The sequence below is a fragment of the Odontesthes bonariensis genome, chromosome 6, assembly GCF_027942865.1.
Source record: "Odontesthes bonariensis isolate fOdoBon6 chromosome 6, fOdoBon6.hap1, whole genome shotgun sequence".
Lineage (NCBI taxonomy): Eukaryota > Metazoa > Chordata > Actinopteri > Atheriniformes > Atherinopsidae > Odontesthes > Odontesthes bonariensis.
Genome location: NC_134511.1, coordinates 21527490 through 21551780, shown reverse-complemented (window position 1 = coordinate 21551780; position 24291 = coordinate 21527490). Strand labels below are relative to the sequence as shown.

General features: G+C 42.9%; 1 protein-coding gene across 1 annotated transcript; it reads right to left on the bottom strand.

Moving 5' to 3' along the window:
• Positions 1–447: 447 nt before the first annotated feature.
• Positions 448–23641, bottom strand: LOC142382233 (guanine nucleotide-binding protein G(q) subunit alpha). Its single transcript, XM_075467866.1, has 7 exons — positions 22431–23641; positions 10612–10796; positions 6957–7111; positions 6732–6860; positions 6018–6147; positions 5141–5294; positions 448–4337 (listed from the first exon to the last, which is right to left on the bottom strand). The coding sequence occupies exons 1-7, from the start codon at positions 22564–22566 to the stop codon at positions 4147–4149; spliced, it is 1080 nt and encodes a 359-aa protein (XP_075323981.1). The 5' UTR covers positions 22567–23641; the 3' UTR covers positions 448–4146.
• Between the last annotated feature and the right edge of the window lie 650 nt (positions 23642–24291).

The window sequence follows — 24291 nt, the reverse complement described above, 5'->3', positions numbered from 1 at the left end:
CTGTGGATAGTGATTTCTTTGAGTCTCGGTTTTTAATTTAAAGAAAGCTGCCTCACGTTTTCAGAGAGATTTGTAGAGAAGGCCCACGGCTCTTTCTCATTCGCAGCCATTGAATTTCTTGACTCTTTTTGTCTTTGAAAGCGGATTCTTCTGCATGAACAAAACAGAATGGGGGAAAAAAACAACTAATATCCTCATTTAAAAGGCAACTTGATCTCGTATGTCTCTTGCTAATATCTCTTGGCAAGAGTTACTATTCTAAAAGAAACCGACGCCTTTTACTTTTACCTAGATTTTCAGGTTTGCAATGCAAATGCAAATGATCATGGGTGTAGGAAAGCTTTGTGCTTTGATCTAAACTACAACTGAGTAATAAGAGCCACAGTGTAGAAACGGCAGCTGGGTTTTAAAAATGACAGAAAATAAAAAAAAATGAGTCGACAAGAGTTGAAAAGAGACATGTTGCTTCATTCAGAAACATGTTGAAGGAGTGCGAGTTTATGGATACAGGAAACATTTTACACAAGTATGATTGGATATCATCATCATCACTATTTCAAAATTAGTCAATAAACTTCATATCGTCAGGATTCGGAGGCAAAGAAACCCAAAAGTACACGAGCTGAAATCAATCGGATGATGTGGCTGAAACTTGAGAAAAAGAAGTTTATGGGAAGTTATATCTCCAAACCCTGCAGCTCTCCATATACGGGGAAAAACTCGACTGCTTTGGGACATACTGCATGAATCTTGAACAGCGGCTGGCGGGAATGTGTGCCACCAAATCCACATCAGACGGAATCTTTGCTTGCTTAAAAGGGAAAATCCATCCTCGACGGCTCGGTGGAACAGGCACAGGTCACTTGCATAATCTTATCTGGCTCATATTCATCACCAACTCCAGTCATACAATTTTGCAAGTGTTATTCAGTTGTATTGCAATTTAGCTTAATAATTTTACAAAATACATCAATTTCAGATTTGGGAACCACTTCTTTTGACTCACATAGTCTCTGCTGTGACGAGTTTACCTGTGGATTTTCCCTTTAAGTAAAACGGCCAGCGTAACTCGCCTCTTTACAACAGCAGGGACACAACAAGAAATCGTCTGCACTAATAAATTGAAACTACAGTCCAGCTTCAAAACCTCTCCCGGCAACGAGCAGAACCACACTGAAAGTACTTAAACCTTTAGCAGAAATGTGTGCGGTCTGTCCTACTCGGCCCTGCTGTTGGGAGAGTGGCGACTGTAAAATCTTTATTTACTCCAAGCTCACTGTGGATTGGACTTGGAATTAACCGGTTGCAGTGGTTGAAGCCTGCCAAAGTCAACCATCCTTGAGAGCTAATCCGCCAGCCAGCTGAAATATCTGAAAACAACAGGACCTCCGAGTGCGGGCTGGTTACCTGCCAAAGTGGCCTCTGGGTGCCAAAACACAGCCAAATGTGGCAAAAACACTCAGCAGGTTGCTGCTAATGGTTTTGGAGTCCAAATTGTGACACCTTGCGAGCACATTCTACACATCCCCGTGTGCAGGGGCAGTCCTCGCCACGGCAGACAGTTCAATGCATCATAATGCACAGTGGCGAGGCTTTTAAGACATGAATCCGACGTGACAACTTTACAAAATCAACAGAAAGTCAACTCTGATTACAATTCACTCGTGAGGTGCTTCTAATGTCCTGTAATTATGTTACAATGGCTACGTGAGCTACACTTTGAAGCTGTTCCCGGAGCTTCTTATAGCACAGAACAACAAAGCCAAAACCAAACAACCCTCCAGCTGCACAACGGGACATTATCAGCTGCACGAGCTTCTCTTCTCATTGAAACACTGGTGCCTTGCATGAGACTTCAGAGGCACAGCTTATTTAATAAGGCAATATGTACATGTGAACTGTTGTGTGTTTTCTCGTTTTTCCCATAAATAAAAGCCATAACACAGCACTGTACATTCTAATGAAACTGTGGCAATCGAGGAGTAAATCAAGGAGTTTTTTTCCAAAGTCAACACTTACCCTGCCCGTCACCCATGCTGGCCAAACAATACTTATGATACAAAACATCATGCCTACAAATGTAGTCGGTGGCGGGGTGGGGAGTATTCAGCACCACGAGGGGTGTGCAGGGTAGACCGAGGACTCTCAATACTTATGGAGAAGCTGTGCAATGAAGTCAAATATAAAAGAATAAGAACCACTGAGTGATGTAATGACACCTGTGTGACGAGCGCTCGTTTCCTGAAGCCTGTAGGGAACTAAACCGTCACAATTAGCCCTGTAGGTTCGACTCAGTCCGCAGTTACTCATACAAAAGTCGACTCAACAAAAACTGCTGACATAGCATAACATTCCTCTTAATGCGGTTCCGAAGTTTAACAAGGTTTCTTTGCTGAGAAATAAAAAAAAATGGCAAAACACAAAATTTACATTCTCCTCTTAGGAAAAAGGAAACAAAAACAAACATGTAAATAACATTTTTTTTTCTTCCAAAAATTAATTAGCCATTAGACATACGATACAATTACATAGATACACATTTTCAATACCGCACATTCAATCTGCCAAAAATAAAAGTTATGATTACAAAGCCAACAAAGATGCTGCCATATATATATATGTAGAGAGAGAGAAAGATGTATGTACAATGATTATAGCATTCATAATTGCACTATGCCTCAATAAATGTAAATTACAGGCTTATGTTCTAGGGAACTATTACAAAAAAAATACTCGGGAATTGCAAGTTAAGAGGTGCCAATTATAAACAGGAAGGGCTTACTTTGGTACAAACTGAACATCAACACTCTGCCATTTTACACAGCAACTAGCCAAATGCATTCTCCGCTGCTATTCCGCTACAACGGTCAAGACAGCCGGGCTGTGATTGGACAGTTGCAAAGAGACAGCTTAACTGTGGGGCCTGGACAGTTGGAGCAGCTCAGTGCGCTGGAGTGGCTGTGTCCTCTTCTCAAACCGCCTGCTGAACAACTGTAGCTTTCAGTCAGTCCATGCTGAGTGGGCAAATACTGAGTGCAGACTTTGGTGAATACTTCAGAATCTGGTTGGTTGATCAATAAGTCAGTCTGTTCAGTCAACCGGTCCGCTCGTTCTGCACTAGTCGCCCTGCCCTTTTCTTTCCTTAACACTTCTCATCTCATTGAAGTAGTTAACAGTGCAAAGTGGGAGTCTTGGGCTTGAGTTGTTTTGGCATTGGCAATAAACATAGGCCTACATATCACCGTGATAAAAAGCGTTAATGTGGCACAGTTGAACGTAAAGGATCCCCTCTGCTCCCTTCAGACCGCGTAAAGTCACTGCCGCTTTCTTGATTCTGCTTTGAAACGACAGAGCAGCCGTGAGCTTTCACATCTTGTTGCACCGAAGAAAACACAAACAAAGAAAAAAAAACACTTTCAAAGCCAATTGCTCTCACAGTCCTGAACTTCACGGTCGTGTCGATGGTTGGGATCAACCACAAGCCCGTGTTTCAGGAAAAGATCATTAACCCCCGCGTGCAGGAAACGTTCCTCCAGTCACACGTTCTACTGATTCAATGGTACCGAGGTCCATGCGACATAATAATAATAATGATAACAACATTAATTATGAAATAAAGTCAATCAATATCAAATCAATCAGAAATAATTTAAGAATCACAGTTTATGCCTACTTAACAAGACACTTGCCAATTGGTCTGTTAAAGCAAAAAAGGAAGCCGTCGATCTCACGCATCACTTCCTGTTTGGCAAATGCCCCTGATGAAGCTTCAGAATCAAACGACGTGTCAAGGGAGGGTGAAAAAAAAAAAAAAAGGAATGAAAACCTTTTCTTCTTCTCGTCTAATAAAACGGCAGGAGGAGCGGAGCACGCTGCATTCATTTCAGCTCCTTCCTCGACTCATTTCAGTATCCCCCCCCGTTTCCCATCAATGCCTTAAATAGCAAGAAAACATTTACTTCATTCACCCCTTGGGGACCAAGAGGTCAACAAATGGCAAATAAATTAATATTATGCAACCATTAGATTTTGTTTTTCCTCAGATTTTGTTTCTATGTGTGTGTGCGTGTGTGTGTGATCCATCCTTTCACAGATTGTGTCAGTCAGTGTGTGTGGAGGGCCTGCAGTCGGACGCTCCGCCGCGCTCTACACCAGGTTGTACTCCTTCAGATTGAGCTGCAGAATGGTGTCTTTGACGGCAGCAAAGACGAATCGGATGTTCTCCGTGTCGGTGGCACAGGTGAAGTGAGAGTAGATGATCTTATCGCTGTCTGGATTCAGGTCCACGAACATCTTGAGGATAAACTCTCGAGCTGCTTGGGCATCCCTTTGTGGACCTGTTGAGGGGGGGAAAACATGCCGCATCACGACAAATGCAATCGGCTGTATTCAGCAGTTGAAACTGCACCACGCTAAAATAATTACACGACTTGCCCATGAAGCCAGTGTATCAGTGTTAGGATCCTATCCAGCTGTGTCGAAATGGTCCACTTTTCTGTTCAAACTCTCTCTTACTTAATGTGTAGACTTGTTGCTGACCCACGTGCTTTGCTGACTAGTAATCTGACATAATCTGGGACGTAGCCTCCCAACTAGGAAATAAAATCGATACACAAGTATCTTAAACCTGCATTCAACGTGCCAACGTCCGAATCTTTTGCTCCAGACTTCTTGTGCCGACTTTTCACCCAGCCCCGTGGTAAACCTTCTGGAGCATCAGCGGGTCGGACGATGTATTAACGCAGCGGCAGGTTTTCGGGAACACGTGACGCTGCTGTGCGAGTGTGCATCAACACAACAAGAAGCCCTGTCTGCTGTTATCGTCTGCAAATCCCTGGAATAACATCACAGCCATTTCATTTCATTCCCGCGGCTCGATGCGGTGCAATTTCTGCATCACCTCCTGCCTCCTGTGCGCTCGATACGGACTTACCCCTTCCGTTTCCGGGACTTCCAGTGAAAAGCTATGAAGCACATGTGTGAACAGCAGCTGGGGGGAAAAGTCTGGATCGAACTTTCCGCACATTCTTCCGAACAGCTCCGACGTTCAGAAAACTTTTTACTTCCTTCTCACGAGTTTCAAGTCTGCTTCAACAACCTTTCGTGCATGCTTTTAAAAGTCTCAAAGACTGCTACTCACCATCGTACTCTGGAAAGTAGTCAACCAGATGAGAGTACATGATCTTCTCCTCCAGCAGGTCTTTCTTGTTGAGGAACAGAATGACTGAGGAGTTTTGGAACCAGGGGTACGTGATTATCGTCCTAAACAGAGCTTTACTCTCCTCCATCCGGTTCTACACAGAGGGTGTGAGTGTACGTGGGGGGTGTAGTGAAGAGGTGACGAAGAGTGAGATGGAGAGAGAGAGAGAGAGAGATGGTTAATGGCTTAATTAAACCATAGTCTTTCAAACTCATTAAGTGGAGGGTTTAATAAATGTTTAACAGCACCAGAGGGAGAGCAGTGAGGATGAGAGGAGAGAAGGGCAGCCATGTTGTTAATATCTCCCCCTGCACTCCATTTCAGTGTTTAACTGAACAAAAAAAAAACATTCTGGAAGCAAGCCTGGCTTTCAGTGCTGCAGTGCCTCAAGAGTTTGAAACCAATTTTTTTTTAAACTATCTGACTACATCAGAATACAGAGGGCGTGCAGCTGGTCTGCGTAGTTTGCAGGCTTGCAGTAACAGATGAAGGAGCACGTGAGCACAAACAACGCACACCTGCTCATTAATACACTTTTTTGCAAACTCAACCACACACACTATATTCTCTAAAGAAGGAGTTGTGGCCCGAGGCGGCGTTCAGAACAGCTGGCTGATCATTTACAAATGCAAGTGGGAAAAGAGGTGGCGCACATCCAAGCAGGACGAGAATCGGACTTTTTTTGTTGTTTTCATCAAAGCAAGCTTTTTGTCTTTTAACTCATCTTCTGATTCTCACGAAACCATAAAAAGCCTCCAAAATACAACGTAATCACTGAGTTTTTTTTTCATTTCGCCTACAAAAGAAGACAAATCACCTCGTTATCCGATTCCACCAATACTTGGTCGTACTCGCTGAGTGCAACCAGGAACATGATGGATGTGACGTTCTCGAAGCAGTGAATCCACTTCCTCCTCTCTGACCTCTGGCCTCCAACATCCACCATCCTGTCAGGATGGCAGCAATCAAGAGAGAGAGAGAGAAAACAATCGCTGTGAGCGCTCAGCAGAGTTCCAGCAGAGCTGCTCTTTGGACTCTGTTATTTAAAGCCAAAGGGGGGAAGCCAATGCAATGATACGGTGGAGCATTTAAGTGCAACTTCAGGTGACTGTGATATTAAGTTCTGAGTCTCCTACTGTAATTCTATCACGATTGAAGTAAAGCCAAGAAATTTTCTATGGGGTTACTCTTGAAAATTGAAAATGAAGCATTTTAGAAATGGGGCACTTTCACAATCCTTACGTGACGCGTTTTAACTTGCCAGAATATGAATCTACAGCGAAACTTGTCAGAACCCACAGCGCAACTACCGCAACTGCGTTTTTTTTGTTTTACGAGAAACTTTTTAAAATTTTTTATTAAAAAGATTTTTTTTTAAATAAATGGCTCTCAGAGCTCGGCCTTTCACTGAATATCGTCTCTTATTGTTTTGACTGCACATCCTCTGGAAGTCATCAAATTCAAACTGCTAGAAAACCAAAGAGAAAAGCAATATCATGGCATCAGTTCCTGAATAAATATCTGATCTCACCTGAATATGACACTCTGAAGATCAAATGGATATTCAATAATGCCCGTGGTGGGGACTCGAACCCTCAACACATCTTGTTGGGTGGGAAGATAGGAAGGTTCGGCGATACGGTCCAGTGCATTCAGATAACTACAGAGACAGGGATTAAAAAGGATCCAGGATCTGTCATCATCATGGAACCCCACCCCCCCAACATGGCTTCTCTGTTTTTTCCGTTCTACTCACTATTTAGTGGAGTCCGAGAGCTGGTACTCCCTCCTACGATCGTAACACTCCTGGATGCCTGGGTCATTCCACAAGCTCTTGATTGCATCTACGTAAGGATTCTGTAACGCGTTGACCTTTTCTACGTCCACCTCTCTCACAATGTTGGCGTTGCCCTGGTGGATAACAGACCCACAGGAAATTCTGTGATTTACAGTCAGAAAACCCGCTTCCTAATTTCTTAAAGGAATGAAAACTTGAGTCTCCAAACCTTGAAACATTTTCAATAATATATATAAAAAAAAATAAGATATATATACAAAAAAAACAAACAAACAAAAAAAAAAAACACATAATCAATAAAAAACAATCACCGTACAGGTTGTGCAGTCCTACTCATCAGGGATTTAGTCTGTTACTCCTTCACATTTTCTACATCCAGAAACTTCTTTGCACCTCCGGGCTCAGCGTGGACTTAATATCTGAAGCTCAAATCCCACCGGGGATTTGAACGGTATTAAGGGGAAAATTTTGCTGCCCCCCAGATTCCCATTAAAATTCTGTTACAGAGATCAACACGTGCCTGAGTGTCGAAGCAGCTCGCACTGTGTAGAAATGGAGCAGGCGTGACTTCCATTCAGCAAGACCGTAATAGCAGGAGACACTTTACCAGAATGCCGAGCAGTTATTGTGACACGTCCCTTTGAAATGAATAGTTGGGATGACACATCAGCGTCAAGGCTTACAGCAATTACCGTACGTGGCAGCCCCATCTACCCCTTACTTATAAACCTTTCATTCAACACAGGATACTTACTGTATGTGGACCTACGGTGCTCTATAATGTAGCACAGATTGTGCGCCCGACTGCGGAACCGGTAGAATATCCTGAAAACTCTATCCTGAAACCCACATACTTTTTTTTTTTTTTTAAATTTGTCCTGGAATGAATAATGCTAAAATATATCGTTAATCAGCTTTAGTCACTGATGTGGATGGGCGTCAAAAAGGGAGACGGCACGATCCTTCTTTTAAACCCGCTAATACAGACCTTAAAACCCAACAGCAGGGTCTGAGCTTAACTGAGACTTGAGGCCATGAGTGTTTTTTCAGTGGATAGGTTTGAGAATCTTGGCAGCCTTGGATTGTGACATATACTATAAATGACCAAGAAGACAGTAAAAGCATAAGGGTCATGTTTCATTTTCACTTCCTTTATGATGTCAGTGACCTCCTGTGTCAGAGACAAACACTTCCCACTTTAACCATCTGTTAACAGTGTGCAAAAGGGTGCATGTACGGAGCAGAGCCATTCAGTGGTGTCGCTGTACGTTTCATTGTACACATAACCGACGAGGCCATTCAAGTCAAGATCTGTAATTAACTCTTCTCAAACACTGAATGTGGGTGAAGTTTTCAGTTGGATCCTGGAGGGCTGAGCACCAAATGCCTTTTTTCTCAAACTGCTTTTCTGTAAAATCTCGCCGTCTGATGGGATCAAAATCCTCACATTTCCATCTCCAACCATCTAAAGCAGGGAAACATCTAAAACCTGCAGGACAGCGGCCCTCGAGGACCGACTTTGGACATCCCTGCTTTAGATGGTTGGAGATGGAAATGTGAGGATTTTGACAAAGAACAGCCAATCAGAGGCAAAGTGAGGGCAGGACGGCTGCTGCAGACTGTGACCAGTCTAAAGAATTTTGAGTTTATTAAGCATTGAAGTAAAAACCCCAGCTCACAAACTCTTTGATTCCCAATTAAGTCTTACAGCAAATATAGTCTACATTTTGAGATCAAGACCTGCTTTGCTTTTTAGGATCCAACTAATGAACCAATGTTAAACACATTCAAATGCTATATACTTTTCAGTCGACATAATATTTAATCGTTTCAATAAAAGATTCTCAGATGTACACACAAAGGAAAGCTTTCATACTCAGGTAAATAAATTGCTCGACCCGTGGATTTAATCTAGCAGACAATGAACTGAGCACAGAGTGTCCAACGGAGCATTTTTACATACCAGCCACACAGAGAGCTGTTCCAACAGATCAGAAGCTGGGTGTTAAGTCGAAGGATACGATGCAAATTAGTATTACTCTGCAATAAAATGCAGTAACGTGAAGAAACTGTCGTCTGTGTTTCTGTATTAAAAGAGAGTGAAACGGTGTCTGGAAGTTAAAAAAAATAAAAAAATTAAAAAAAAGACTGTAACAGCACAATCGGTTTCATTCTTCAGGAGCATGAACACACGAGACGGGAAGCGAAAGCAATTTTAGAGAATGGAGATCCACCAAAACAACAGAGACCGAAACCAAGTTCAATCCCAGCTCATTTTAGATCTCACCATGTGTCATGCACACATCGGCGTTGGGGATCCTGCTGCAACCTGCGCCTCTAGCATAAAGGTTTACATTATGAAGCCGATGCCTATAGCGGCTCCGATATTACAAGCTTTTCTTTTGGAGTTTTTCGAGGTTTAAATGACTGTGCATATTGCTTTTAACTGAAAGCTAAGCGGTTTGAAAACTTGTCAACATGAAGGCAGACAGAGTAGGCTGGAAGTTTAGCCAACATCTTGTGCTGATATGATCGCTTGAGCCTCCAGAAATCTCCCCTGTGAGGTTTGCCCTAAATATTCCAAAACACTCCAATGAATAATTAAAACTGAATGCCCACTTGAAAAAGATTTGATCTTTTTTTTTCCCCCCTTCCTCTTTTTTAACTAGTATAAATTATATAGCAGTCGCAGAGGCAAGTGTGAGCATTTTATAGCATCCAGTTTTAGGAGCTCTCTATTGCAGTTTATGGTAGTCAGGAACATCTTGCCCACGTGTACTTGTCTCAACAGAAATGACAGTGCTGATAAAATGTGACTGACATAAGCAGAATTCAGTCACAATGTCCACAGTATCGATATGTTATATAATAATTTAATCAGGGACATTCTGAATACTTAGGAGATCTTGACGTTCAAGATTATGGTTTCAATTCAGGATGTCATACTAACATTTGGAAGCTAGAAATCAGCCCGCTGAGCCAGATTTCTCCCAGAACTTGTTTCTCTGTTTCTTTGACAGTGGCCTGGCAAAGAGAAACTGAAACATGTGGTCAGCTGACACTTGAAATGGTCTGATAAATAAAAAACAAAACAAGAGTTGCCAGGGTGACCACCCCTACGCACCATTTCCTTTCATTTGTCACTCTCATCTGGAATAAAGTGTGAGTAAAAGGTCACGGCAGCAGCTACCAAAGCTAAGACGAAGAGCGACTCCTATAAAAGAGGAAGGTGAACAAAAAAAAAAAAAACAGGCACGCCAAAGAGAGAGGTTCACATTTGGGTGAATAGTGCAGGGCCAGGTCCTTCTTGTTTACTTACATATGTGTATTTGTGTGCCTATACGGTATATCCACATGGTTTTGAATGCACCCAAAACATGCAAGCAAACACAAATACACAAAGTGTGATGGAGCACCGGAGTGCTTTAAGGACACAGGAAGTGTTAAAAAGGACAGGAAATGATTATGGATGGCTGTTCCCAAAAAGATAGACGGCACTCTAAAAATATGCAGGCATGCTCCGACCACTTTGTAGAGACTTACTCGCTCTCTACCAAACCATCTATCACTCTCAACTTCCATTGTCATAGCTGGGTGAGAGGATGTTAAATACCTTGTTGTGCTCATATTTGTAGGGGATTTTAAGAGTCTCCGCGGCTCGGATCATGGCCTGCATGGCTGTGAAGATGTTCTGATAGACCAGTTTGGTGAAACCCCTCTTGTCTTCGTCGGAGTAACCGGCGCCATGGATAATCCTCATCTGTTTGATGAATGTGCTCTTCCCACTTTCCCCAGTGCCTGAGAAAGTCGACAGGAAAAGAGGACAAAGAGTTTATTTATTTAGTAGATTTGTGCTGGGTTTCATCCAGCCACACAACACATTCGATCTACCGAGTCAGCACTCGTGCTCTTAAAATCGACATTCGATCACTTCGCATTTTCCTGAACCTCTTTGGGAAAAGCATTAGGAACATTGGAATTTCTACGGGATTATTACAGATTTGTGGATGTAAAATCCAACTGAGCCGCTGCCACTGTCAACATTCATGAGCATCTAAATGTGTGTCCTTGTGGTCCCTTTACATATCACTTCCAATTACACAGTAGTGTCCCACCTAAAACTGACAGAGTTGTTTACCAATTCTTCTCAATTTTGCCTTAAATTTCGTACGGTTAAAAAAAGAAAAAAATAATCAAAAAAAGTATTTTGTGTACAGTTAAACAGTTTGTACACATTTCATGTCCCTCCTTTATGCCTGTGGATCCAACCAGAGTAGACTAAGTTATGTGTGAAAGTCCATCACAGGGCCACATAGAGACAAACCAGGCAAACAGCCATGCACACTCAAATAATCTGACATGCATGTTTTTGGGTGGTGGGAGGAAGCCAGAATACCCGGAGACAACCCACGCATACAGGCTGCTCCACACAGAAAGGCCCCAGCCAGGAAACTTGTTGCTGTCCAGTGCCAACCACCACACCACCGTGCAGCCCTGGACACCAACCACCAGGTGATAAACATACAAGGGCCATAAAGTGTAATACCACTGACGTCCACTAGGAGCTGGATCCAGAAAATCTCATTCTCAAATTAAGTCAATACATTTTTCCCAAAAGCTCATCTGGGTGTCATAAGCTAATTGCGGTGCTTCAATTCAAATCTATTACTTGTTATGTGTTAATTCAGCTGTTCAACTCTATCGGCAGTGGAGAAAAAAAAGTGTCATTGGCCAGGCACCAACTTTGTCTGCTGTCAGAGTTTGTAATGGTGGAGCTGGAGCTGAGAAACAGACCCTAGGAATTTCAAAAGAGAGGTACATTAAAAAGCTAGAGTAATATGTCTCAAGTTTGGAAACATTTACCTTTTAGGTCAATTACTGTGAACTCTTTTTGCAGTAATTTGATGTAATGTTAGTACAGAAATACTGATCAATATGATAAATGAAACAAAAAAGAATGCAGATTTGACTATTTGGGAAATGAACCATGTGGGGAACAAAAAAAATAAAAATAAAAAAATCTTCAAATATTAATGCCAATTTTTTTTTTTCCTGCGGGAGAAAAGTTTTTTTTTTCTCTGTGACTCCGCATCGTGACTGACACTCAAACATGCTGCATGTGCTCACAGTCACTCACATGTATAATATTACGAGATGGCCACTTTTCCCTCAGCCTGTTTGCATGGTCTGGTGAGAGACCAAGAACAACATCTCTCCCTCTCCCCTCAGTGATGACAGGAACTATTGGGGTGTGAAGAACCGGGGGTGTGCTTTCTCTTTGGTTCATTGAGAATCTTGGCAGAACAAATGCGCAGTCTGACTTTACCTCCATTTGAATAACTTTGGAAGAAAAGAGCCTATGCGTGTCCTATGTTGTTATTTCAAACGTGAATGTCGTGGATGTTGCTTTATCTGATCATTTCTGTGTTTTCTTCGACCTATCTACTTTACCCAAAACACCAGCTTCGTCTGCAGTTGTTCGGGGAAGACTCATAAATGACAGAACAGGGACACAGTTTATGGAAATGATTAGGTTTGAGAACACCCTGTGTTCTGATGTTGATGATCTGTTCAACTCTTACACATCAAGTCTCTTAAATGTTTTGGATACCATTGCTCCTGTCAAGGTTAGAATGGTTAAAAGTAGGCAAAGGGCGCCATGGAGGAAAGAAGAGTCGGTCAGGGCACAGAAAAGGGAGTGCCGGAGAGCCGAACGGAAATGGCGCAAGTCAAAGCTCCAGGTTCATTATGAGACTTACAAAGAAAAGCTATGTGTGTTCAACCAGACTTTGCGTAGAACAAGGGAGAGTTATTTTTCTGAAATCATCAAAAACTACAGTAACAACTCTCGTGTCCTGTTTGCTACAGTAAACAGATTAACAAACCCTCCAGTTTCACTGCCTTTAGAACTCATTTCTACATCCAAGTGTAATGAGTTTGCAATATTCTTTAATGACAAAGTTCAAGGCATTAAAAATGCAATAATTTCCACAACACAAATAACTACTCTGCAGCCAGCTAGACACCTAGAGCTGACACATTTCACACCTGTTACTGACAAAACAGTCGAAGAGACCATCTGCAGTCTGAGTTCATCAACGTGCTGCCTTGATGAGTTACCCACTAGATTCCTAAAGTCTGTGCTGAGCAGTTTGTTACCACAACTTGCTCATCTAGTCAATATCTCACTCCAGACTGGAACATTTCCAAAGGCCTTAAAAACCGCTGTCATGAAGCCTCTTCTAAAGAAGAGCAATCTTGATGCCACAGTACTGAACAACTACCGGCCCATATCAAACCTGCCATTCTTAGGCAAAGTTCTAGAAAAAGTTGTATACCAACAGCTTAGTGACTTTCTCCTGTCTAACAATGCTTTTGATACTTTCCAATCAGGCTTTAGGCCCCACCACAGCACTGAGACAGCTCTGATCAAGGTGACAAATGACATCCGCCTGAACACAGATGCAAGTAGAGTCACAGTCTTAGTTCTGCTGGACCTGAGTGCTGCCTTTGACACAGTTGACCATGCGATCTTATTACAGAGGTTAGAAGACTGGGTGGGAATCTCTGGTCGTGCTTTAAACTGGTTCAAGTCCTATCTGGAGGACAGGAAATATTTTGTTGAAATTGGTAACTGTGTCTCAGACCAAATGGCTATGACCTGTGGGGTTCCCCAGGGGTCAATCCTGGGACCCGTATTGTTCAATCTGTACATGCTTCCACTAGGCCAGCTAATACGCAGCTATAATGTGTCCTACCACAATTATGCAGACGACACTCAGATCTACGTGTCACTGACGGCAGGAGAACACGGGCCTGTAGATACATTGTGTCGCTGCATCGAACAGATCAGTGTGTGGATGCAAAACAATTTCCTCCAGCTAAACTCAGACAAAACCGAAATCATTGTCTGTGGCCCACAGAAACAAAGAGAAAGTGTTATCAGTCACCTTGAGACTCTGGCTGCGGCTACACGGAAACGTTTTTCACTGTAAACGATACTTTTTCTTATCGTTTCGCTGTCGCGGCCACACGGAGCCGGCGTTCCCACTACCCCAAAACGATAGTTTTTGAGAACGGGTTCCAGAGTGGGAAAGTTTGAAAACGGCCTCGTTTCGTTTCCATTGTTACAGCTAAAACGTTTTTGCGTCAGTCAAACGTTGACGCTGTGAGCCAATTTTAACACTTCTCTATTGTCTCACAGCGTGGCGTGACACAGTGGCGTGTGTACTGCATCGTTTCATCGTTTTCATCCGTTTTCGTCTGGACCTGATTCTTTACAGCAGCGCGTTGCCGTGTGGTCGCAAGAATTTTCGTACCCATTTTCAAAAAAAACCTTGTTTCGTTTTCGTGTAGCCGTAGCCTCTCTCTCTAAAACCTAACTATCAAGTTAGAAATCTCGGGGTAATATTGGACTCAGACCTGAACTTTAACAGCCACATTAAATCTGTAACATCAGCAGCTTTTTACCATCTAAAAAACATTGCCAGAATCAAAGGAATAGTGTCTAAACCAGACTTAGAGAGACTGATCCATGCGTTTGTCTCCAGCAGGTTAGACTACTGTAACGGCCTGCTCACTGGGCTCTCTAAACGGGCTATAAGACAGCTGCAGTACATCCAGAACGCTGCTGCTCGAGTCCTGACTAGAACCAGGAAATACGACCATATTAGTCCAGTGCTCAGGTCTCTGCACTGGCTTCCTGTCGCTCAGAGAATAGACTTTAAAACAGCTCTGCTTGTGTACAAGTCTCTTCACGGTCAAGCGCCAAAGTACATCTCTGACATGTTAGAGCCATATGAACCAACTCGGGCTCTGAGAACCTCAGGGAGGGGTCTCCTGCTGGTGCCCAGAGTCAGGACTAAACAAGGTGAGGCTGCGTTTCAGTTTTATGCCCCTAAAATCTGGAACAGTCTTCCAGAAGATGTGAGACAGGCCTCAACTCTGACATTGTTTAAATCCAGGCTGAAAACAGTTCTATTTAGCTGTGCATATGACACCTGAAAGTATTTTATCTGCACTCTTCACTTTTTAATTACTTAATGATTATTTTAATGGGTTTTAAATTTCTTTCTTTTTTAATTTCTTTCTTTTATTTTTTATTCCTTTTTAATGGTTTTATTGCCTTCTTGTGATTTTATGTAGCTGTAAAGCACTTTGAATTGCCCTGTGTATGAATTGTGCTCTATAAATAAAATTGCCTTGCCTTGCCTTGCGTGTCAGCAGTCAGGTGATGTGTGCTGGAGTCTAGTGGAACCAACAGTCTCTTGGATATGTTGCAATTCTTTGCACTGTATACCCACTTCTTTAAAAGTTGCCTCTCTGCTGCTGGACAATGGCTGACTAAAGTCCTAACTGGCGCTCAACTGTTAAAATGCCCAGAGAAACTGACTTTCTATTGTAGGGATCCTAATTTACAGGTCTGACACGAGCAGAGAAAGCATTAATAATGAAACTGAAATTAGCGCCGTTTCTCATGAAGTGTACCTCAGACAGACGCATTTTTAGCTTTATCATCTTGTAAATGATCAACAGAAATGCTGCGATGGATTTGAACGATAACTTCACGAACGATAACAACTTATGTCGCAAATTTACTGGATAAACCAACCAAAACTAATTATTAAGAATACTTTTAAAAAACAAACAAAAACAAAAAAAGAAAAACAGGAAAGGCAGAGACAGTGTGGAAAGTCAAAACCTTCAATTTCTCTCAACACATGAACTCAATGCCTAAAAACTTATGCACAAAATGTTTCCCCTCGGCTGAAAACATTTGCCCTGCATCCACCTACACCGCTTGCTGCAACTCGCGGATCGACTGCCTAAACACTCTCCACCCCTTCACGGTCTACACAAGCAAATAGTTGCCAATATGTCGTTGATGTTAGATAAACCTTGTGTCCTGGATTGCCAGCACTGACAAGTCTTACCTTGCAAGGTTGATCCTTACCAAACTCTGGCTGTCTGAATCTGTGTTTAGCATGCAACAGCTGCAAGGCTCAAGTGCTCACCCATGGTTCCAACTGCTCGTTTTGCCAATTTCCTCGTAGCATATAAAAACCACCATATGTACATGTTAACATGTCTAAAATTGGCAGTGGACGGGGTTTCTTAATTGGCCGTACTGATAGGTTTTAGAATGGCGGAAAGAAACTGGATTTTGCCTTTGTTCTGATATCCTTCTGGACTAGACCACAGAACAAAGTAAGATACGCTCCTTGGAGACTGTGGTGTCTCATATGGAAAACCGTAGGCTGCAGACAAATTAGATGGTTTCATAGCAATGTTTAATGATTTCCTCAAAAATTATTTGGAATTGTTAAGCCTACATCTGGGTCTTGATTGATCTTTTCTTTTATATCAACAAATACTACTGGAAAAAAAAAAAGTAGTACAAAATGAATGGCCATCAAATCAGTTCAGTGATCCCAGATTAACCTGTGTTTGAGGTTGACTTTTATGGACGAGCATCATATCTGAGGTGACCATGCCAAGCCTCAATACTTAAGGTTGGACACTGGGAGGGGGTGAAAAAAAATTAAAATAAATGTAAGAAAGAGCACAAGCTGCTCTTTGTCTGTTAAAAAAAAAAAATAATAAAAAATCTTCTCGCAGTCTTACAACATTTGCGTTTCAACAGCCCCTAAAAATCCAGCACAGCATCAGTGTTAGTTACGCACTGCAGCTGACTTTCAAAAGCAAGTTCATGAGTCAGGAAAAAAAAAAATGAACTCACTGCCAATATCTTAGCTGCAACACAAGAGAAAGGGTCTTTTTTTTTTTTTTTTTTTCTTTCTTTCAGTTGACTCGAACATGTTTTTCTGCCCCTCACAAAACACACGGTGGGGCCTTTGCTTTCAGCCCTGCTCCTGACTAAAGTTGAACAAAGTTCAAACGACGCAGGGTTTAGACAGGCGAGATATAGCACTACTGTAGGCTCCCAGGAAATCCGGAAATCCTGCCCCCTCGCCACCGCAGTTTCATTCTATAATAAAAATTCATCTTTTATTAGGCAGTTGAAACAGTTGAGCCGCTTTTGTTTCTCACTTTCATTAAGAAAAGTCACTCCTGTGGGTGTTTAATCTACTCATTGCGTGAATTTGCTGGCAGCCTTGAAACAACAACACATTTCTTGGCAGGTGTTCAGCATTAACTGCACCACGGTGCTTTAGGACTCTTTGAAACTCTACATTTTCTATCGCTGCCCTCAGTCATCTTGGCTGGATTCATACACAAATCGTAAAACATCTGTAGCTCTTCCTCTCCCAATTACAGCCCTGTGTTTGTAGAGGGTTGAGGTGGACTTTGTTCAGTCGTGGCCTTGACAAAGTTCCCACAGCTTTCATCTGTCCGATAAACGGAGCCGACAGTGATTGTGTAGATCAACACTTAAAACAAATGTTTTTGACGGATGATGTGCACAAGGTTCGGCAGTAACACAGTTTAACAGACATCTTTAGTCACCATCACGGTTATTGGTTCTTCAGAAGTGCTCTGGCCCCTTCTGATGCTTTAAATCAGATTTCTCTTGACACCCAGTCATCCCACTTTTCTTATTTTGTGTATGTTAAAAAGGGGGACAGGTATCAAAACTAGGTCCACGGGTCTCTTGAGGATTGGAGACGGGCTGTGCCACTTTTGTAATTGAGCGATTTCTAAATTAATTCATCAGATGTTGATAAGGCTGATAATTATTCAGGTTAAACCTATCTGAAGGGGGGGTCGTCACATTAGCCGCTTTCGGACTGTAGGAACCTTTGGCAGTTCTAATAACCTTTTAATCCGCGGGGCCGTTTTCTCCCGTGTTCGGACATACAGGAACTCGGGGCTTTCTCCCTTAGTTCCTACAACTATTTAGCTCCTTCTCCGAGGTCGGGTCTTTTCATAGTTCTATAGAACTAATCTGACGGAGGTGTGTGGTGGTCGGTAGCTAAGCCCCATGCCATGCTATCACGGCTGAAATGTTTCCTCATGATAGACACAGACAACCTGCACGTGTTTAATAAGTTAAACTTACACTGGTCTCATTTGTCTGCAGAGCTCTGCTCTCCTTTCTTCCTTCATGAAATGAAAAAGTATCTCCTGACTCTCTCTGTGAGCTCTTCCAGCCTCGATATTAGACGCCTGATGTGATTGTCCATGATTAATATCACCATCATGCAGACCATGAACACAGTGGCCTCCCCGCTCTCCATACGAGCTTCTTGGTGGTGTTTTTTCTACTCTCATTACTTTTACCGTTTTGTTTTGTGTTTGAATGTAGCGCTAAACGGCTAACACGTCACTGAAGCAGACGGCTGCGCCCGGCGCATCAGTCCCTATCAGGTCCCGACTCATGTGCGAATGCAGACTGAAACAGTTCCGCTGGGGAAGGATAGTTATCAGAACGAAATTCGAGGAGGGTAGTTCTGATAACTACTTTCTTAGAACAGTCTGTCCGAAAGCGGCTAAAGTTCCAACTGGAATGACATCTCATGGAATCAGTACATTATTTTTAGGGATTCACCGATCAGCTTTTTTCACCTCCGATATCTGAGGTTTAGTATCGGCTGATACCGACAAACAGGGTTTGGCCTTAGTAGGGGGGGGGGGGGGGGGGGGGGGGCGCACTATGCAAGAGGAAACTAAGAAACAATAAATGTGAATGTGCCCTTTCACTTGTTTTCCATTTCAGAGCTCTGTGCATGGATAAAAAGTCCATTCTGATGACGCGATGATCGTAAAGTACTGTACACGCGATCCACGGATCTATCAAAAACCTGGACGTAACCAAAAGGACACGAATATTTTGTGAATTGAACACGGGATATCTTTCGTTACGGCTCAGAATAGGACTTCTGGGTTTTTTGTAAGCACAACAAAGACTAGCCACATATGTCCTCACAGCTGCATCACCCAGCGACCCCATAGAAATGATCAGTAAGCGGTTGGCAGCTGATTGATTTAGTTTTCTTTTCACTTAAGAATGCAAAGTGCAAGGATTTGTAATGGATGCTAGAAAGTATTTGAAAGCTCAATGTATAATTTCTTCTATAAAACATCTTCAAATCAACACAACATTTAAAGACACACATTGGTGGCAGTACCAAGTAGCATGGCATCATGGGAAGTGTCTTTATGATCACACACGAGTCACTGACTTACCTGGGAAAAAAAAACATTACTACCCAACGTTCACTGATAAGGTCAAGTACTAAATCTTTACTTATTCTCATACATTCATGTTTTGCTGCCATTTACCTTCACATTATGCCATTTCATTTAAAAGGATAAATAAAAATCTATAAATGACATTGCTAACTTAGCAAAAGATTAGCTAGCTTCATGTGGCTAATTGAGCCATGGAGCAGACCTACTCTGATTGTTTTGATCATAGATGGAAAACTGGAAATAACAAAAGGAATGTGGTGAATGATGCTGTAAAGCTATTAAAACACATTGGCCTGGGTTTTGGACTTCTCTGGGTTGGAGCATTGAAACGATGCAAAAGTGTTAACGACCTACATCAACACAACATAAAACCCTCCAGTCATTTTTGTTGTGGGCATTAGAATGTGGAAATGTTACAACTCGATTCTTCTTTAGTCAACTCCCCTTTCTGGTCCTTTCCACGCAGCGTTTGCACTAGTGTGACCCCCAAAAAGTGTCCTTGTCAAACCACCGTTGTTAATCTTTTCTTGCTCTTACTGATTAAACAGAACTAACTGAGCAAAGTGTTACAATGTAGTTTGAAATAGAAAAAAAAAAATGGTGCCATGGATTCAGCTGGGTTACCGCATAGTCAAAGTATGGAGCAGCTTATTCTCACCATGCTGGCCGTCCTTTACGCACATGTTGACGGAGCTTTGGGACCATCTCCATTTTCGCCTAAGAGGCCCACCAACTTTGACCCCCAATTGCACCTTGCAAGACCCTTTCTTACACCAGCTTCACCTCAAACGGGCAGTGTGAAAGGGGCGTCTGACTTTTAACACTGACATTAAACTAGATTTGTATTGCTGCAAAACTCTTCTATCCTAATATTAGCATCATTACCATTATTAGTTTAAATCCTTAATGGATATTAGATGCACAAGGTGGAGAGCCGACATGCTGCCACTGCTCTCGCATATTGTGTGCGCTTCAACACACACACTTCCTGTGGACACAGAGCAATTAGTGGCTTTGAAATATCATGAGTGGAGTCTAAAAGCCAAGACGAATGGTGAAAAAAAAAAAAAAAAAAAAAAAAACTTGCGATGGACTTTCTCAGGAAACCATCTAAACTGGACTGGGCAATTTTGTGCCGAAGTCCCACAGGAGACGAGGCAATTAGTGAGTTTTAAAAACCCACAATGCACTTATGGAAAATGGGTTATTGGAACCAAATAGAGCACACAAAACTTCCTCTGGTTAACTCGACCACTTGAAGTGTGAGCGGTGGAGTGCAACAATACACACACACACACACACAATTCCACAGAGGGGGTCGTAGCTGATTTGTTGAGACATTAAACAGGCTCTTAAACAAAACTGGTAACTTGGCCCAGATTGTTTAAGCAGGTCAGACATTTGTTTGCCAATTGCATGTATGAATGTCCCTACTTAGTATAGAGGGATAACTAAGGTCTATTGTCCTGATTTAGCCTTGACCATATTACATTTCCTATTTATACTCCCACGAGCCTCTCCACACAGCTCCTTAAATGTTACAGGGTCACACCACAGGAAACTGCTGCCCAAAACCTATACCCACCATCTGATCCCTGGAACCTCATCAATATCAAAACAAATATGGTTCACAGTTGAGAAAATGTTGAACTCTGCTAAATAACTCCTTATGTGCATTTTGGACGATAGCAAATTTAAAGTCACTGATTGCAGACACCTCGTCATCAGAGACACGCTACTGAGATGCTCTGCAATATGATAGCCTATACTTATAGAACCAGGTGGTTAACTGATAACACACAAACCAGGCATTAAACATGAAACACGCTCCTTAATCACTTGGTATAGGTGCTCAGATTTTACATAGCATGAGGACGGAGACTAAATATGTTAAAAAATGCAACGTACATCCTGAGGAATACCGTTGCATTACATTCCAGTCTGACACGTTACCGTTTAGGTGACTGGCTGTTTAAGTGCCAGAATAATGAGCAAATTGTTGGGTATTAAGAGAGATTAAGGGGCAACAACAATGCAATTATTTGTCCATACTTAACAAGGGGCAGTCAGCGCCTTCAAATCCTTTAAGGGGGGGGTTATTACATCAGTTAATGCTAACAGGAGGGCAAAGAAGAAAAGCTTCACTAGAAAACATTCATCGACAGGCAAAACTAGGATGTACAGATCTCTTTTGTGTTATGGCCAAAGAACTTAGTGGAGCGCTCAGGAGAGCCCTGGGTCGAGAGGAGGCTTCTGGCACCACTCTCCAGGACCACAGTCATCACCTCTAATGGGCTTTTTGCTGAAAATCTAATTGAAAACAGGATGGTAAGTAGATGACTTGTTTTCCTCACATTTCTTCAATGTGACTAATACTCCAGCAAAATTTCCACCCTCTCCCCTTTCCTGACGCCGCACTGAAAATACGCAGGTATCGAGAATTTGAGTCAAGTTTTTACTGTAACTACTAACACCACAATCAGACGCTGAACCTCTCCCCGCTGCTCGGCTGCTGTGCTGAGTCAGAGAAAGATTTACACCAATATAACAATAAATGCATGGCCACACGTGGCTTTCCACACAGGATGGCAAGCCTCCCGAGTTTCATATATAGAGCTGTGATATAATCATTGCCAGGGCTTTGGCGTTAAGCTGCAAAACTGTCTTGATTACGCCCAATAAAGAGCAGACTTTGGCCCGGCCAACATTTGTCACACTCATAAGCACACCACCTGGAGGGGCCCCTGCGGGCCTGGCTGCACAGGTTGTTAGACCTGTAAAAGCATGGGAAGTTAAAAAAAAAGAAAAAAAAAAGACAGGAGCTCTGGGGAGTGGTATGCATTTGTTTCCTCGATACCAACTGGTCACAGTTATTCAAATCAGGTGTTTGTTTTTTTTGTTTTTTTAAAAACACTGGAAGCCATCTAGGCCTGGCTGGATTCAATTCAATTCAATTCAATTTATTTTTATCTATATAGCGCCAAATACAACAAATGTCATCTCAAGGCACGTAAATAATAAAGTCCAATTCAAGCCAATTGGAATTCAATTGGACAGCATCTGCTTCCAAAGCTGAGCTGCCAAATCTGTGCACTCGACTCCCAACACGGACATGTTTCAAGCACCAACTCCCTAACTTGCCTCAGGTAGGAAGCCCCCATTAGTGGACCCTCACCCCCCTCCCGACAAAGGTATGTTTGATGAGGGAGGAATTTGCGGATTTGCATGGCTCACCCCCCTCTCCCTCTCCCTCTCCCTCCCCTCCTCTGCCGAGCTTACCGAGAAGCAACAGTTTCAGCTCCCGGCGTGAGTCCCTCTTATCCCGGCGGAGCTGCCTCTCAATCTCGTCGTTGATCCGCCTGGCTTCTTTCGCCTCCTCGCTGAGGCAGCACGCCATTATGGATTCCAGGGTCATTCTCGCTCCTTTTCAAACACGCACTTTTCCGATTTTCTCCCCCCCCCACCCACCCACCCCCCTCTCTTACTGAGTCATCCAGATTTCACATTCGTCGGGAGGGTTGAAACCAGAGGCCTGCGAGAGCCAAATAACGTCCTCATACAGGCCTGCTTGTGGTGAAATAACGCGTGGACGCCCTTCTAATGAGCCCGACCGGCGTTCAGACTGTAGGACAGGAGCAAAAATCAGATGTTTGAAAAATTATTGACCCCCACTCTCCCCCCGTTTCAGTTCGCTTTATGGCTCTTCCTTACAGCTTCAAAACAGCGGTCCGACGCGGTTTCAGTGGAATATCCGAATTCTGAAATCTTAATAGGTGTGATCTGCTTTTCCGTCTCAGTATGATCAACAGATCCTTTTAAGACACATCCTCCGCGCTGCTGTGCGTGATCTCGTTAAGCATTGTCATCCGTGTCCGGTCGGCGTCTCCAAAGTCCTTCAATGTTGATATTTTTCAATCGCCAAAAATCCCTTGTTTCCAAGTGACCGTCAGCGGATGAGGGCGGCGAGAAAAACACGTGAATAAGAAGCTGTCCCGTTTATTTTTCCAATGGCTCGACTCCCGGGCGTGGTAAGGCGGAATATGGCGGACTTTCACTCCAATCCGCTAGTCTTGGAATACAGTACAGTTATCTCTCTCTGTCTGTCTACTCAAAAAAAAAAAACTAAGAAAGCCTCCCATAACGCCAGCATTTCAACCGGAACTCTTGCTGCCGCGGTGGAAAATATATCCCAGTTTGATTTAAAAGGCGCACATGGCACAGCCGTGGCTGCTCAGCGGAGTAAGAACACAATAAGGCACACACTCCGCGCTGCTGCCCGTCCCCGGACAATCTTCTCCTTTTCCTCGATTCTCTTCATGTGTTTTATTACTGAGGCCATCCACTCCTCCGCTGGCAGGGTGACGTCGACCTCCCATCGACCGGGGGGAGGAGGGGGGGGGGTGTCACGTCAGACAAACACCACACAAGTATATAAATCCCCAACCTGTGGAGTAGAAAAATGCGTGTGAATGGGTGCAATGAGCCCACAACTCCGCGGAAAAGGGGGTGTAATAAAGGGCGACTCCGCTCGCGTCAACTTGTGTCTTTGTGCTGACTTCGTGGGTCGCGGAGTCACGATTAACGTCAGTAAATGTGAGGCACATAATACGGAAAACAAGATTTGCTTTTCAGACATAGCCTACACCCAGAGAGGGAGAGAGGGGGAGAGAGCAACAATTTCCTAGTGGTGTGGCACGCTGATGACTTACTGTAGTGGAAGTTATAGGTTTAAAAGAGTCCGTGTGCAGCGGAAACAACACGTACACCAGTATGCAATCTGTAAACTGTGAAGGTCAATATGGGCTATTTTTACTGAGACTGAGAGTTGTTCATTCAACTCCACAGCCACTCAGAGCCACAGATTGTTGCGCTATTAAAGTGCAGCTATGATTTACACCGAGCTGAAGCTGATGCCGTCTGATGTACCGACTCTGTCAAAACCCTCTCATGCGGTTGAGATTTTGTAGTTTTGGTGGTTGCCTTGTAGGGAAGGCCAAAATCAATTGTCAGTTATGGTTCCTTTAATTTTTTAGCTTGTGTTGACTACATTAGATAGTGTTAGCTAAGTCCAAAAAAAAAAAAAAAAAAAAAAAAAGATTTGAATGCAAATGATTTAATCCTTCACAACAAATACGATTAA